General features: G+C 40.3%; 1 protein-coding gene across 1 annotated transcript in view; it reads right to left on the bottom strand.

The window, feature by feature from the left end:
• The window catches only part of USP35 (ubiquitin specific peptidase 35), a 77,619-nt gene that overhangs the window by 46,414 nt on the left and 15,804 nt on the right, over positions 1 to 15,401 (bottom strand). The window contains exon 7 of the mRNA XM_047752510.1: positions 12,584 to 12,777. Coding sequence (XP_047608466.1) covers positions 12,584 to 12,777 — 194 coding nt within the window. The remainder of the gene's footprint in view (positions 1 to 12,583; positions 12,778 to 15,401) is intronic.

The following is a 15,401-nucleotide window of genomic DNA, read 5'->3' as shown; positions in this document are numbered from 1 at the left end:
CCAAAGAAATGGCAAAAATACCAAAAAAATTTAAAAAAAAAATAAAAGGAAAAAGAATGAAAAAGAGTAAAAATAGCTTAAGGGACTTATGAGACAATATCAAGCAGACTAATATTTGCACTATACAGGACTCAAAGGAAAAGACAGTAAGAGGGAGAAAACTTATTTGATAAAATAACATCTGAAAACTTCCCTCATCTAGAGAGGGAAAGAGACATCAGATCCAGGAAGCTCAGAGACTTCCAAGTGATATGAATCTACACATAATAATTAAATGGTCAAAAGTAAAGGATGGACTATCAAAAGCAGCCAGGAGAAAACAACTTGTAACATACAAGGGAACCCCATAAGAATGTGAGCATATTTATCTACAGAAATTTTAGAGACTAGAAGAGAGTCACATGATATACTCAAAGTGCAGAAAGGAAAAAAAAAAAAAAAACTGCCAACCAAGTATACTTAGCAAAGCTGTCCTTCAGAACTGAAGGAGAGATAGAGTTTTACAGACAAGCACAAGGTGAAGGAGTTCATAACAGACTAGCCTTACAAGAAATGTTAAAGTGACTTCTTTAAGCTCAAATGAAATGGCAATAATTAGTGATAGTAAAACATATGAAAGTGCCAATCTCACTGGTAAAGGTAAATACATAGTCAAATCCAGAAAAAAAATAGTGTTGGAGAGGTGATGATTTAATCACTTTTAAAGCTATAATGGAGGTTAAAAAACAAAAGTAATAAAAACAACTGTAACTACAATAACTTGTTAATGGATACAAAAGATAAAATTATAAATTGTGACATCAAAAACATAAAATGTAGTGATAGGAATAAACACGTAGTGCTTTAGAATGAGTTCAAATTTAAGTTACCAACTTAGAATAAATCATGATAAATGTAAGTTGTTTTATGTAAGCCTGATGGTCACCACATAGCAAAAACCTATGGGACAAACACAAAGAAAAAGGAATCTAAGCATGCCACTAAAGAAAATCAGGACAGGAGCAAGAGACAAAGAACAAAGTAATTACAAAACAGCTAGAAAACAATAAGACAGAAATAAGTACCTACCTGTCTATGATTACTTTAAATGTAAATGGACTAAATTCTCTAATCAAAAGACAAGAGTAGCATTCAGGATTGAAAAACAGGACTTATTCCATTTTTTTCCTCTTTTTTTTTTTTAGGGCCACACTGCAGCATATGGAAGTTACCAGGCTAAGGGTCAAATTGGAACTGCAGCTGCTGGCCTATACCACAGCCTGAGCAATGCCAGATCTGAGGCATCTCTGCCACCTACACCACAGCTCATAGCAACACTGGATCCTTAACCCACTGAGCGAGGCCAGGGATCGAACCTGCATCCTCATGGATCCTAGTCCGGTTCATTACCACTGAGCCACAGCAGGAACTCCCAAGACTTACTTCAGATATAAGTACACACAGAGACTGAAAGTGAAGGGATACAAAGAGGTATTCCACACAAATGTAAACCAAAAGAAAGTCTGAATAGCAATACTTAAAAAAAATAGACTTAAAGGCAAATACTGTAATAAGAGACAAAGAAGGAAATTATATAATGAAAAGGGGGCCAAAACAAGAAGAGGATGTAATATTTGTAAATATTTATGCACCCAACTTAGGAGTACCTAAAACAAATATGTAGAGACCTAAAGAGAAAAGCTGACTGCAATACAATAAGCACAGAGGATTTTAATACCCCACTTGTATCTATGGATAGACCATCCAGACAGAAAGTCAATACAGAACTGCTTGGCTTAAACAACACATTAGAGGAGATGGATATAGTAAGAACTGTACAGAACATTCCAGCCAAAAGCAACAGAATACACATTCTACTCAAACACACATGGAACATTCTCCTGGATCAATCATATATTAGACGACAAATTTTAATAAACCTAAGAAACGTGAAATCATATCAACCGTCTTTTCTGAACACAATGGTATAAAATTAGAAATCAATTACAAGAAGAAAATTGGAAAATTTACAAATACGTGGAGATTAAACAACATGCTACTGGACAACTAATGGGTCAAAGAAGAAATCAAAAGATAAAAACAAAAATACCTTGAGAGGAGTTCCGTGGTGGCTCAGCAGAAACGAATCTTACTAGCACCCATGAGGACGCAGCTTCCATCCCTGGCCTCCCTCAGTGGGTTAAGGATCTGGTGTTGCTGTGAGGTGTGGTGTAGGTTGAAGACATGGCTCGGATCCCGAGTTGCTGTGGCTGTGGCATAGGCCAGCAGCTATAGCTCCGATTTGACCCCTAGCTTAGGAACCTCCATATGCCGCATGTGCAGCCCTAAAAGGATTAAAAAAAAAAAAATACCTTGAGAAAAATTAAAAATGAAAATACAGCATACTGAAAATTATGGGATGCAGTACAAGCTCTTCTAAGAGTAAAGTTCATAGCAATAAATGCCTACACATTAAGATACAAGAAAGACCTCAAAGAACCTAACTTTAAACATTAAGGAACTAGAAAAAAAGAACAAACTAAAGCTCAAAGTTAGAGGGAGGAAATAAATATCAGAAGATAAATGAAACAGAGACTAAAAAGGCAACAGAAAAGATTGGTGAAACTAAAAGCTAGTTTTTTGAAAAGATAAACAAAACAGACAAACCTTTAATTTGACTCACCAAGGAAAATGTGAGAGGACACAAATAAAATCAGAATGAAAGGGACATTACATCTGATACCACAGAAATCACTAAAGATAATAATGGTATAACTATAAACAATTATATGCCAAAAAGTTGGAAATCCTAGGAAAATGGATAAATCCTTAGAAACCATACAACCTGTCACAAATCAATCATAAAGAAAATGAAAATCTGAACAGGCCAGTTACTAACAAGGAGACTGAATCAGTAATCAAAAGCCTCCCAACACACAAAAAACCAAGACCAAATGCCTTTACTAGCAAATTCTTTCAAACAAACAGTTAAAGAATTAATACCAAGCTTTCTCAAACTTCTCCAAAAGAAAGGAAGTAATATAGTCGTCCCATGGTATCCTCAGGGGATTGGTTCTAGTACGCCACCCCCATATCAAAATCCATACAGGCTCAAATTCTTCGTATCAAGTGGCATAGCACTGTTGGCCCACCATACCTGCAGGTTCATTTACACATCTGCGGATTCAACCAATTGTTCACTGATCTGCAGTTGGCTGAATCCATGGACAGAGAACCCGTGAATATGAAGGGCCAACTGTACTTCCAAACTCATTTTACAAGGCCAGTATTACCAGCAAGGATACTACAAGAAAATGATAGGCCAACATTGCTGATGAACATACATGCAAAAATACTCAACCAAATGCTGGCAAACCAAATTCAACAATATATAAAATGTATTATATACCATCATCAAGCGGGATTTATCCCAAGTATGCAAAGATTGTTCAACATCCACAAAGCAATCAGTGTGGTACACCATATAACAAGATAAGGGATAAAAATCGTATGACCATCTTTAAAGATGTAGAAAAAGCATTTGACAAAATTCAACATACTTTCATAATAAAAACTCTCAGAAAAAGTGTCATAATCACGAATATGACAAGGCTTATAGCCGACAGCATACTCAATGGCAAAAACCAGTTTTTCCTCTAAGATGAAGAGCAAGGTAAGGATGCTCACTTTTGCCACTTTTATTCAACCTAACACTGGAAGTCCAGGTCAGAGCCATTAGACAAGAAAAATAAAAAGCAACAGAATCAAAAAGGAAGAAGCAAAACTTCTCTATGACACTGCACATCTAGAAAATTCCAGAGTCCACCAAAACAGGATGAACAAATTCTGTGAAGTTTCAGGGCACAAAATGAACACATAAAAGTCTGCTGCATTTCAGTTCATTAGTAACATTAACTCTCAGATTAAGAAAGCAATCCTATTTACAACTGCATCAAATTTAACCAAGGAAAAGAACTGTACACTGAAAACTCTAAGACATGATGAAAAAATTAAAGGTGATCCCAATAAATGAAAAGATATTCCATGCTCACTGACTAAGAGAATACTGTTAAAATGCCCATGCTGCCCAAAGCAATCTACAGATTCAATAGAAGCCCTATCAAAGTTCTGATGGCTTTTTTCACAAAACAATCCTAAAATTTGTATAGAATCACAAAAGAGGCCAAATAGGCAAAGTTTTGAAAAAGAAGAACAAAGCAGAAGATATTATGCTTCCCAATTTCAAACTACATTACAATGCTTCAGAAATCAAAATAGTATGATATTGGCACAAAAACATACACATAGATCAATGAAACAGAATGACCAGAAGTAAACCCACCCAGATATAGTCAATTAATATACAACAAGAAGCCAAGAGTATACAAGGGGGAAACCACAGTATCTTCAATAAATGGTGCTGGGAAAACTGGATAGCAACATGCAAAAACTGGACCACACACAAAAATCAACTCAAAAATGGAATAAAAACTTGAACATAAAACCTGAAACCACCTAATGTCTAAAAGATGATATAGGCTATAAGCTCCTTGTTATCCATCTTAGCAATTTTTTTTTTTTTTTGGATCTGACACCAAAAGCAAAATAAATAAGTGGGACTACATCAAACAAAAAGGCTTTTGCACAGAAAAGTAAACCTTTGAAAAAATGGAAAGGCAGCCTATGAATGAAAGAAAATATTTTCAAATAATAAATCTGATAAGGGGCTAATCTCCAAAACATATAACGAACCAATACAACTCAAAAGCAAAAAACAATCCAATTAAAAATTAGTCAGAGGATCTGAATACACATTTTCCAAGGAAGATACTGAAGTGGCCAACAAGTACATGAAAAGAGGCTCAACATCGCTAATCATCAGGGAAATGCAAATCAAAACCACAATGAGGGAGTTCCTGCTGTGGCACAGCAGAAACAAATCTGACTAGGAACCATGAGGTTGCGGGTTCAATCCCTGGCCTCACTCAGTGGGTTAAGGATCTGGCGTTGCCATGAGCTGTAGTGTAGGTCGCAGACGCACCTCGGATCTGGCATTGCGTGGCTCTGCTATAGGCCAGCAGCAACAGCTCTGATTACCCCCCTAGCCTGGGAACCTCCATATGCTGCAGGTGTGGCCCTAAAAAGACAAAAAAAAAAAAAAAAACCCACAATGAGATGTCGTCTCACACTGTCAAAACAGCTATTATCAAACAAACAAACAAAAGCGTTGGTGAGGATGTAGAAAAAAGGGAGCCCTTATGCACTGTTGGTAGGAATATAAACGAGTACAGCCACTATGGAAGACAGCATGGAGGGTTCCTCAAAAAATTAAAAATAGAACTGCCATAGGATCCAGCAATTCTACCTCTGGGTATTTATCCAAAGAAAACAACCATTTAACTTGACACGTGCACTTCCATGTTCACTGCAGCATTATACAAACTGGCCAAGACATGGAACGACCTAAGTGTCCAGTGACAATGAATGGATGAAGAAAATGTGGTTTATATATACACAATGGAGTATTATTCACCCACGAGAAATAAGGAAATTCTGTCATTTATGACAATTAGATCAACCTTGAGGGCATTTCACTAAGTGAAATATGTCAGACAGAGAAAGACAAATAATGTCTGATCTCACTCAAACGTGGAATTTAAAAAAACAAATTGGGAGTTCCTGTCGTGGCGCAGTGGTTAACGAATCCGACTAGGAACCATGAGGTTGCAGGTTCGGTCCCTGCCCTTGCTCAGTGGGTTAACGATCCGGCGTTGCCGTGAGCTGTGGTGTAGGTTGCAGACGTGGCTCGGATCCCACGTTGCTGTGGCTCTGGCGTAGGCTGGTGGCTACGGCTCCAATTAGACCCCTAGCCTGGGAACCTCCATATGCCGTGGGAGCGGCCCAAGAAATAGCAAAAAAAATAAATAAATAATAAAAAAATAAATAAAAAACAAATTGGAGGGAGTGAGATCAAGATGGTGGCGGAGTAAGATGTGGTACCTTCACCCACAAACTCACCAAAAAAAAAAAATCTGCATGTGGAATGATTTGCACAGAACATCTACTGAACATTGGCAGAAGACCTTAAACCTCCAAAAAGGGCAAGAAACCCTCTACATAACTGAGTAGAACAAAAGGGAAAAAAAAGAGGGAGAGAAAGAGGAAAATAAAAAGGAATTGATTGACCTAATTGATGGTTACGTCAGGAATCAACTGACCTGAGCCTAACGGACGGGGAGATCAGCTGAGATGGAGGGACCTCAAAAGCCTTGGAGAAAACTGCAGCAGCCAGACTGAGGAGGGCAAAGCAGAGAGAGCTGCACAAACCACTGGTACCACAGCCCCCAAACAGCACAGCCTGAGACACTCAGCCGGGGGTTAGGAATATGTAAATATGTTATGACTATGTCATAAAAACACTCCCTGCAAACAAAAGTCCAGGACCAGATGGCTTCATAGGCGAATTCTACCAAACATACAAAGAGGAAATTATACCCATCCTCCTTAAACTTTTCCACAAGTCTGAAGAAGAAGGAACTCTCCCGAAGACTTTCTTTGAAGCCACCAACACCCTAATGCCAAAACCACAGATACTACCAAAAAAGAAAATTATAGGCCAGTATCTTTGATGAATATAGACCCAAAAATTCTCAACAAAATTTTAGCCAACCAATTCCAACAACATATAAGAAAGATCCATACACCACAACCAGGTGGGATTCATCCCAGGTTCACAAGGATGGTTCAGCATGTGCAAATCAATCAACGCCACATACCACATCAACAAAAGAAAAGTCAAAAACTGCATGATTATCTCAATAGATAACGGGAAAAGCATTCGACAAAATCCAACACCCATTCATGATAAAAAACAAACAAAAAAAAACTCTTACCAAAGTGGGAAGTGGGTATAGAGGGAACATACCTTAACATAAGGAAAGCCATTTGTAACAAACTCAGAGCCAATATAATACTTGATGGAGAAAAGCTGAAAGCCTTCTCGATAAAATCTAGAACAAGACAAGAATGCCCGCTCTCACTGCTTTTATTCAACATAGTACTGCCAAGTCCTAGCCACAGCAATCAGGCAAACAAAAGAAACAAAATACCATTATGATATCACTTATATGTGGAATCTAAAATGGCACAAATGAACCTACCTACAAAAAAGAAACAAACTCATGGACATTGAGAACAGATTTGTGGTTGCCAATGAGGAGGGGGAGGGAATGGGATGGACAGGACTTTGGGGTTAGGAGATGTAAACTACTGCATTTGGAGTTGCTGGGCAATGAGATCCTGCTGTACAGCACAGGGAACCATATCTAGTCACTTGTGATGGAACATGATGGGAGAAAAAGAATGTATATGTAACTGGGTCACTTTGCTGTACAGAAGAAACCGTCAGAACATTGTAAATCAACTATAATAAAAATTTTCTTTAAAATTAGAAAAACAAAAAGTTCCCGTCATGGCACAGTGGAAATGAATCTGACTAGGAACCATGGGGTTGCGGGTTTGATTCCAGGCCTCACTCAGTGGGTTAAGGATCTGGTGTTGCTCTGGAGCTATGGTGTAGGCCACAGGCGAGGCTCGAACCCTGTGTTGCTGTGGTGTAGGCCAGCAGCTGTAGCTCCAATCGGACCCCTAGCTTGGGAACCTCCATATGCCATGGGTGCGGCCCTAAAAAGCAAAATAAATAAGTAATATAAAAATAAAAATTAAAAAAAAAATAAACAGATTGGTGGGTGCCAGAGGTAGGGAATGGGTAAAATAGGTGAAGATGGTCAAAAGATACAAACTTTCAATTATAAAATACTTAAGTCCTGATAATGTAAGGTACAGCATAGTTACTACAGTTGGTAACATTGTATAGTGTATTTGAAAGTTGCCAAGAGAGTAAAATAAGTTCTCACCACAAGAAGAAAAATCTGTAACTATGTGGTAATGGATGCTAAGTAGAGTTCCTGTGGTGATCATTTCATAATATATACATATGGTTGACCCTTGAACAATGCAGAGGTTAGGAGCACGAACCTCAGTACAGCTGAAAATCCACATACAATTTTTGACTCCCCAAGAACATAACTGCTAATATCTCACTGTGGACCAGAAGACTTATTGATGACACAGGCAGCTAATTAACATATTTTTATGTTATTTACTTATCTACATATATTGTATACATTCATGACATAAACTTTTCTTAATTTTTTCAATATCTCTAGGCTACATGGTTGGCCTTTCAATTTTTTCAAATTGTTACAAATTTCCAAAAATTTTTCAATATATTTACACATGTTGTTCAAGGGTCAACTAGCTGTATATTAAATCATTACACTGTACACTTGAAAATCATGTACATGAAAAGGGGTGAGCAGTCAGAATACACCCAACAACAAAAACAAACAACCTACTTCAAAAGCAGGCAATGGATTTAAACAGACCTTTTGCCAAAGAACATATATAAATGGCCACTAAGCACATGAAAAGATGTTCAACATCACTAATCACTAGGGAAACACAAAACTACAATAAGATACTGCCTCATACCCATGAGCGTAGCTACTATCAAAAAAACAAAACAAAACAAAACAGAAAGGAAGTGTTCCAAGGATGGATGTAGAGAAATCCGACACCTTACACATCGCTGGTAAGAATGCAAACTGGTGCTGCCACTGTGGAAAGCAATCGGAGGTTCCTCAAAAAATCTAAAAAATACAGCTACCGGAGTTCCTGTCGTGGTGCAGTGGTTAAGGAATCCAGCTAGGAACCATGAGGTTTCGGGTTCAGTCCCTGACCTTGCTCAGTGGGTTAAGGATCTGGGGTTGCCGTGAGCTGTGGTGTAGGTTGCAGATGCGGCTCAGATCCCGCATTGCTGTGGCTCTGGTGTAGGCCAGTGGCTACAGCTCCAATTCAACCCCTAGCCTGGGAACCTGTATATGCCGCGAAAGCGGCCCGAGAAATGGCAGAAAGACGAAAAATAATAATAATAATAATAATACAACTACCATAAGACCCAGAAATTCCACTTCTGGGTATATATCCAAAAGAACCAAAAGCAGGGTCTCAAAGAGATGTTTCTACTCCCCCAAACACCAAAGCCAGACAAAGATGCTACCATAAAAGAAAACTGTAGGTCAACATCTTTGATGAATATAGACCCAAAAATTCTCAACAAAATTTTAGACAACCAAATCCAACAACATATAAAAAAGATAGTACACCACGACCAAGTGCGATTCATCCCAGGTTCACAAGGATGGTTCAACATACGTAAATCAATCAATGTCATACACCACATTAACAAAGGAAAGTAAAAAACCACATGATCATTTCAATAGACGCAGAAAAAAAAAAAAAAACATTTGACAAAGTCCAGCATCCATTCATGGTAAAAACTCTTACCAAAGACAAGGATGCCCACTCTCACCAGTTATTAAACATAGTATTGGAAGTATGAGCCACAGCAGTCATACAAACAAAAGAAGTAAAAGGTATCCAAACTGGAAGAGAAGAGGTAAAATTGTCACTGTATGCCGACAACATGATACTATATATAGAAAACCCTAAGGACTCAACCCAAAAACTACTTGAACTAATCAACAAATTCAGCAAAGTAGCAGGATATAAGATCAACATTCAGTTATCAGTCGCATTTCTGTATACTAACAATAAAATACTAGAAAAGGAATACAGGAATTCCCATGGTGGCACAGGGGAAACAAATCCAACTAGGAACCATGAGGTTGAGGGTTGGATCCCTGGCCTTGCTCAATGGGTTAAGGATCTGGCATTGCCATGAGCTGTCGTGTAGGTCACAGACGCGTTGCTATGGCTGTGGTGTAGGCCAGCAGCTGTAGCTCCGATTGGACCCCTAGCGTGGGAACCTCCATATGCCACAGGTGCGGCCCTAAAAAGAAAAAAAAGGACTACAGAAACACAATACCTTTAAAGATTGCACCCCAAAAAAAAAAAAAATCAAGAACCTGGGAATAAACCTGACCAAGGAGGTGAAAGACTTACATGCTGAGAACTAGAAAACATTAATCAAGGAAATTAAAGAGGATTAAAAGAAATGGAAAGATATTCCATGCTCCTGGGTTCGAAAAATATTATAAAAATGGCCATACCCAAAGCAATCTACAGATTCGATGTAGTCCCTATCAAATTACCCATGACATTTTTCACAGAACTAGAACAAACAATCCAAAAATTTATAGGGAACCACAAAAGACCAAAGTAATCCTGAGGAACAAAAACCAAGCAGGAGGCATAACTCTCCCAGACTTCAGGCACTATTACAAAGCCACAGTCATCAAAACAGTGTCATTGGGTACCAAAAGAGACCTACAGACCGATGGGACAGAATAGAGAACCCAGAAGAAAACCCAGACACCTACGGTCAACTAATCTTCGACAAAGGAGGCAAGAATATAAAATGGGAAAAAGACAGTCTTTTTCAGCAAATGGTGCTGGAAAAACATGGTGCCACATGTAAATCAATCAAACTGGAACACACCCTCACACCATGCACAAAAATAAACTCAAAATGGCTTAAAGACTTAAAGGTAAGACAAGACACCATCAAGCTCCTGGAAGAGAACATAGGCAAAATATTCTCTGACATCAACCTTACAAATGTCTTCTCAGGTCAGTCTCCCAAAGCAACAGAAAAGCAAAAATAAACCAATAGGACCTAATCAAACTGACAAGCTCTTGCACAGCAAAGGAAACCATTTAAAAAAAAAGAAGAAGAATAAGAAAGACAATTTACAAAGTGGGAGAAAATAGTTTGAAGCAATGCAAATGACAAGAGCTTAATCTCTAAAATATACAAACAACTCATACAACTCACCAGCAAAAAAACAAACAACCCAACTGAAAAATGGGCAAAAGATCTGAACAGACATTTCTCCAAAGAAGATATACAGCTGGCCAACAAGCACATGAAAAAATACTCAATATCACTGATGATTATGAGAGAAATGCAAATCAAAACTACTACGAGGTACCACCTCATGTCAGTCAGAATAGCCATCATTAATAAGCCCACAAAGAACAAATGCTGGAGAGGGTGTGGAGAAAAGGGAACCCTCCTGCACTGTTGCTGGGAATGTAAATTGGTACAACTATGGAAAATGGTATGGAGATACCTTAGAAAACTAAATATAGAACTACCATATGACCCAGCAATTCCACCTTGGGCATATATCAGGACAAAACTTTCCCTGAATAAGACAAATGCACCTGTATGTTCACTGCAGCACTCTTTACAAAAGCCAAGACATGGAAACAACAACGGATGAATGAATTAAGAAGATGTGGCACATATACACAATGAAATACTACTCAGCCATAAAAAAGAAAAATAATGCCATTTGCAGCAACGGGGATGGAACTAGAGACTCTCATACTAAGTGAAGTCAGAAAGAGAAAGACAAATACCATATGATATCACTTATATCTGGAATCTAATATATGGCACAAATGAACTTTTCCACAGAAAAGAAAATCATGGACTTGGAGAACAGACTTGTGGTTACCAAGGGGGGAGGGGAGGGAATAGGATGGACTGGGAATTTGGGGTTAATACATGCAAACTATTGCCTTTGGAATGGATAAGCAGTGAGATCCTGCTGTATGGCACTGGGAACTCTAGTCACTTATGATGGAGCACGATAACGTGAGAAAAAGGGATGTTTATGTGTATGTGTGACTGGGACACCTTGCTACACAGTAGAAAACTGACAGAACACTATAAACCAGCTATACTGGAAAAAAGTAAAAATCATTAAATAAAAAAAAATTTTTAAATGAATGAAATAAGCCAATCACAAGAAGAAAAACTGTATGAGCCCACTTATATGAGGTGCTTAGAGGCAAAATCATAGAGACAGAAAGTGTAATGGTGGTTGCCAGAGGCTGGGGGGAGGGGAGAATGGGAATAAGAGAAGTTCATGTTTAATAGATAAAGCTTCAGATTTACAAGATGAAAAGAATCACAGGGATGGACGGTGGTGCTGGTTATACAACAATGTGAATGTATTTGATACCACCCAACTGTATACTTAAAAATAGCTAATAAGGTAAATTTTATGTTATGGGCATTTTAAACACAGAAGAAAATTTGGGGGGGGGGGGCGATAGCTAGTTCTGCGGCAGAAACCTTGAGTGATAATTAAGCAAGCCATACGTGGAACAGCTACCCATTGACAACACAGATTTTGTTTCAGTGAAAGGGGGATCTAATACGAGATGAGTAGAAGTTCTACTCTGAAGGACACCGTCCATCCGCATGGACTCTGGAGACAGGTCAATGATGTTAATCAACCCAGAGCAGGTGCCGTTCCCACTGCAGCTCAGCCGCGAATACCCATCTCAAGCTCCCATCCAGGCTTGACCTACTGCCTCGGCAATGGCCTGGAGCCCTTTAGCACCTCTCACCTGCCCTTCCCATACCCACAGACCTCAGGAAGGAGGCCAACAATACAAAGCAGGAACCACCCTCCCCAAGATCCATCCCCCACCACACACACCCCGCAGGGCGCCCCGAGGAAAGCAGCAGACAGAGGCAGACGAGAAATTCAAAAGCAGCACCTACTCAGAAGCCATGAACAAGGCCTGAAGGATGCTGTTCACGTAGCATGTGTTGCCCAGATTGATTAAGCCAATCTTGCCCGTGTCTGACTTGGCCATGAGCCGGGGGTAGAAGCCAGCCAGCTCACTCTTCTGCGAGGTCCAGGCATCCTGCCCCAGCAGCTGCTTGATTCGATCCTCATTGGGAACATGAAGGTCCTGAGGGGGAAACAGGCCAGAGGGCAGTAGGTACAGCTGTAAAAACATCGCCTCCTCTGGGAAGCCTTCTTGGATTAGAGCCGACTGCACACTCGCCCAAGCACACTGCCCCCAAAATGTTCTAGAGATGTGTGTGAACAGCCCCCTGCTTTCAAACATATTCTAGGGTCTCATTTTGACATGTGGGCCTTCTCCATGACCTTCCATGTCACAACCGCCCTAAGAAGGTGGTAAGATCCCCACAGCATAGATGAAAAACCGAAGACCCGGATAGATTCTTCCTTTACAGCCTCTAAGAAAATTCCTTCTCTTTCTATATGTTAGATGGGTCAGCAGGTGACCGACTCTAAGCAGGGACCACACTGGCCCAATCCAGCAGTGTCCAGAGCTCAAGCATGGTCCTGACTCTTGTCCTCACAGCTGTCCGGCTGTGGTCACTGAGCCTCTCTGGCTCAGGCAGTTACCGTCTCTGGACCTCAGTTTCCTCATCTGTCAAGCAAGGATGCTCCCACCTTCTCTCCGTTTGGCACTCTATTACTTCCACGGAGCTTGCCCACAATGATGCCCCTTTCTTCACCCTCTTTAAAGTTTGCAGAGTCAGTTTTTGAATGAGTCACCCTCCCAGGAACTTGACCCTACAGGCAAGACAGGGAGAGGATCCTGGGAGTCCAAGGTATGGGTCCTTGGTCACGGGCTCAGGGATTAGCATGCTTTCCCACTCAGTATTCTTTTTCATATTACACAGTTACATCTAAATGAATATTACCAAGCACTGGTTACAATAGTAATATGTTTTAAAGAAAAACACCTAAGTAGAACGCAATGTTACTTAGTAGATTTAAGCAACACTCCCCTAGCCCTGATATTTCCACATCCTAAGCATAGTCTCCAGATGTGTCTAAGGCTCCAGAGCTTCAAACCAGCTTAGCACTGAAAGCTCTGTCTCCCCAGCACACATCCTCTAGTCACTGCAGAACATCTGGCTCAAGCAGCGGTTTAACATGCCTGCTTACTCATTTCCCAGGGTAATAATCAACCAGATGATTTAAAAGTTCCCACTGTGACACAGCAAGTTAAGGATCCAGTGTTGTCTCTGTGGTGTAGGTCACAGCTGTAGCCTGGGAATTTCCATTTACTGCAGGTTGCAGCCAAATAATGATGATAATAATAATCTGATAATATATCAGATTAGTGAGTCACCTCTCACAGGTGATAAAAAATAGAGAAACTGCCTGAGACAACAAGAGCTCAATATCCTGTTGAGTTTTGTTTTTTGGGGTTTTTTTGTTTTGTTTTGCTTTTTAGGGCCACACCTGTGACACATGGAAGTTCCCAGGCTAGGAGTCAAATCCTTGGAGATGCATCTGCGACCTTCACCACAGCTCACTGCAACACCGGATCCTTAACCCATCGAGTGAGGCCAGGGACCGAACCCGCATCTTCACGGATGCTAGTCGGGTTCGTTACCGCTGAGCCACAAGAGGAACTCCAGTATCTTCTTTCTTCTCACGCCCTTCTTTTTCCTTTCTCTTAACCCCTATCCAACCCCCACCCCACACCCAACATGAACAAATAGGGACAAAATGACAGAACCAACCTCTCTGCCCAACACACACACCAGATGCAAAAATATCCACACTAGGAAAAAAAAAAAAATACGATTTTCTCCAAAGAAGGTAACTTTGCACTCTTAGGAGAATAAAACAAAAACTTAACTTTCAAGCTCCTCAGGTTACTGAAAATTTACATACAATGGCTCCTTCAGCAAGGACCTCAGCTCTCAGAGAAACTGCTATAACTTAATACAACTGCCTCAGTGAGAGAACTTTCCAGAATTTCAAAAGGAGCCCGTATACAAAGGATGTACTACTCATATAACACATGAGAAAGAATTTTACAAATAATAAAATCCAACAAATATTTTGCTGCCTTGCCACTCAAACTGGCTTCTACCAAGGAGTGGACAAATGCCACACATCTTCCGAGAGCTATGTTCTCTAATATTAATGAAAGAAAATGTTGGAGTTCCCGTCGTGGTGCAGTGGTTAACGAATTCGACTAGGAACCATGAGGTTGTGGGTTCGGTCCCTGCCCTTGCTCAGTGGGTTAACGATCCGGCGTTGCCGTGAGCTGTGGTGTAGGTTGCAGACGCGGCTTGGATCCCGAGTTGCTGTGGCTCTGGTGTAGGCCGGTGGCTACAGCTCCGATTCGACCCCTAGCCTGGGAACCTCCATATGCCAGGAAAGTGGCCCAAGAAATAGCAAAAAAAGACAAAAATAAAAATATATTAAAACGGAGGTCTATAATTATGAGGTACATACTTGAATCTTTGAGATAAAATGCTATTTTCTCTGAGCTTGCGTCAGGCTGCTTGGGGTAGGTCCTCTCCTCTGAAGTCAAGTACTTCAGAAGAAACGTTTGTGAAGCCCAGACCTGCTAGACGAAGCGGTCGCTCAGCCCCGTTTCCACCGCCCTCTGCTCCGCAGAGCTTCCTGATCTCCCCCCCGCCACACGTTACAGCCGAACCAGACTTGCTTGTTCCACTGTCATGCTTGTTTCCCCCTGACTCTGGACTGGCCTCCTTCTGCCAGTCTCCATCCCTCAAGGTCTAACTCCTATATCCC

This window comes from Phacochoerus africanus, chromosome 11, assembly GCF_016906955.1.
Source record: "Phacochoerus africanus isolate WHEZ1 chromosome 11, ROS_Pafr_v1, whole genome shotgun sequence".
Classification (NCBI taxonomy): Eukaryota; Metazoa; Chordata; class Mammalia; order Artiodactyla; family Suidae; genus Phacochoerus; species Phacochoerus africanus.
The sequence above is the reverse complement of the archived record's forward strand: the minus strand, read 5'-3'. Positions and strand labels throughout refer to the sequence as shown.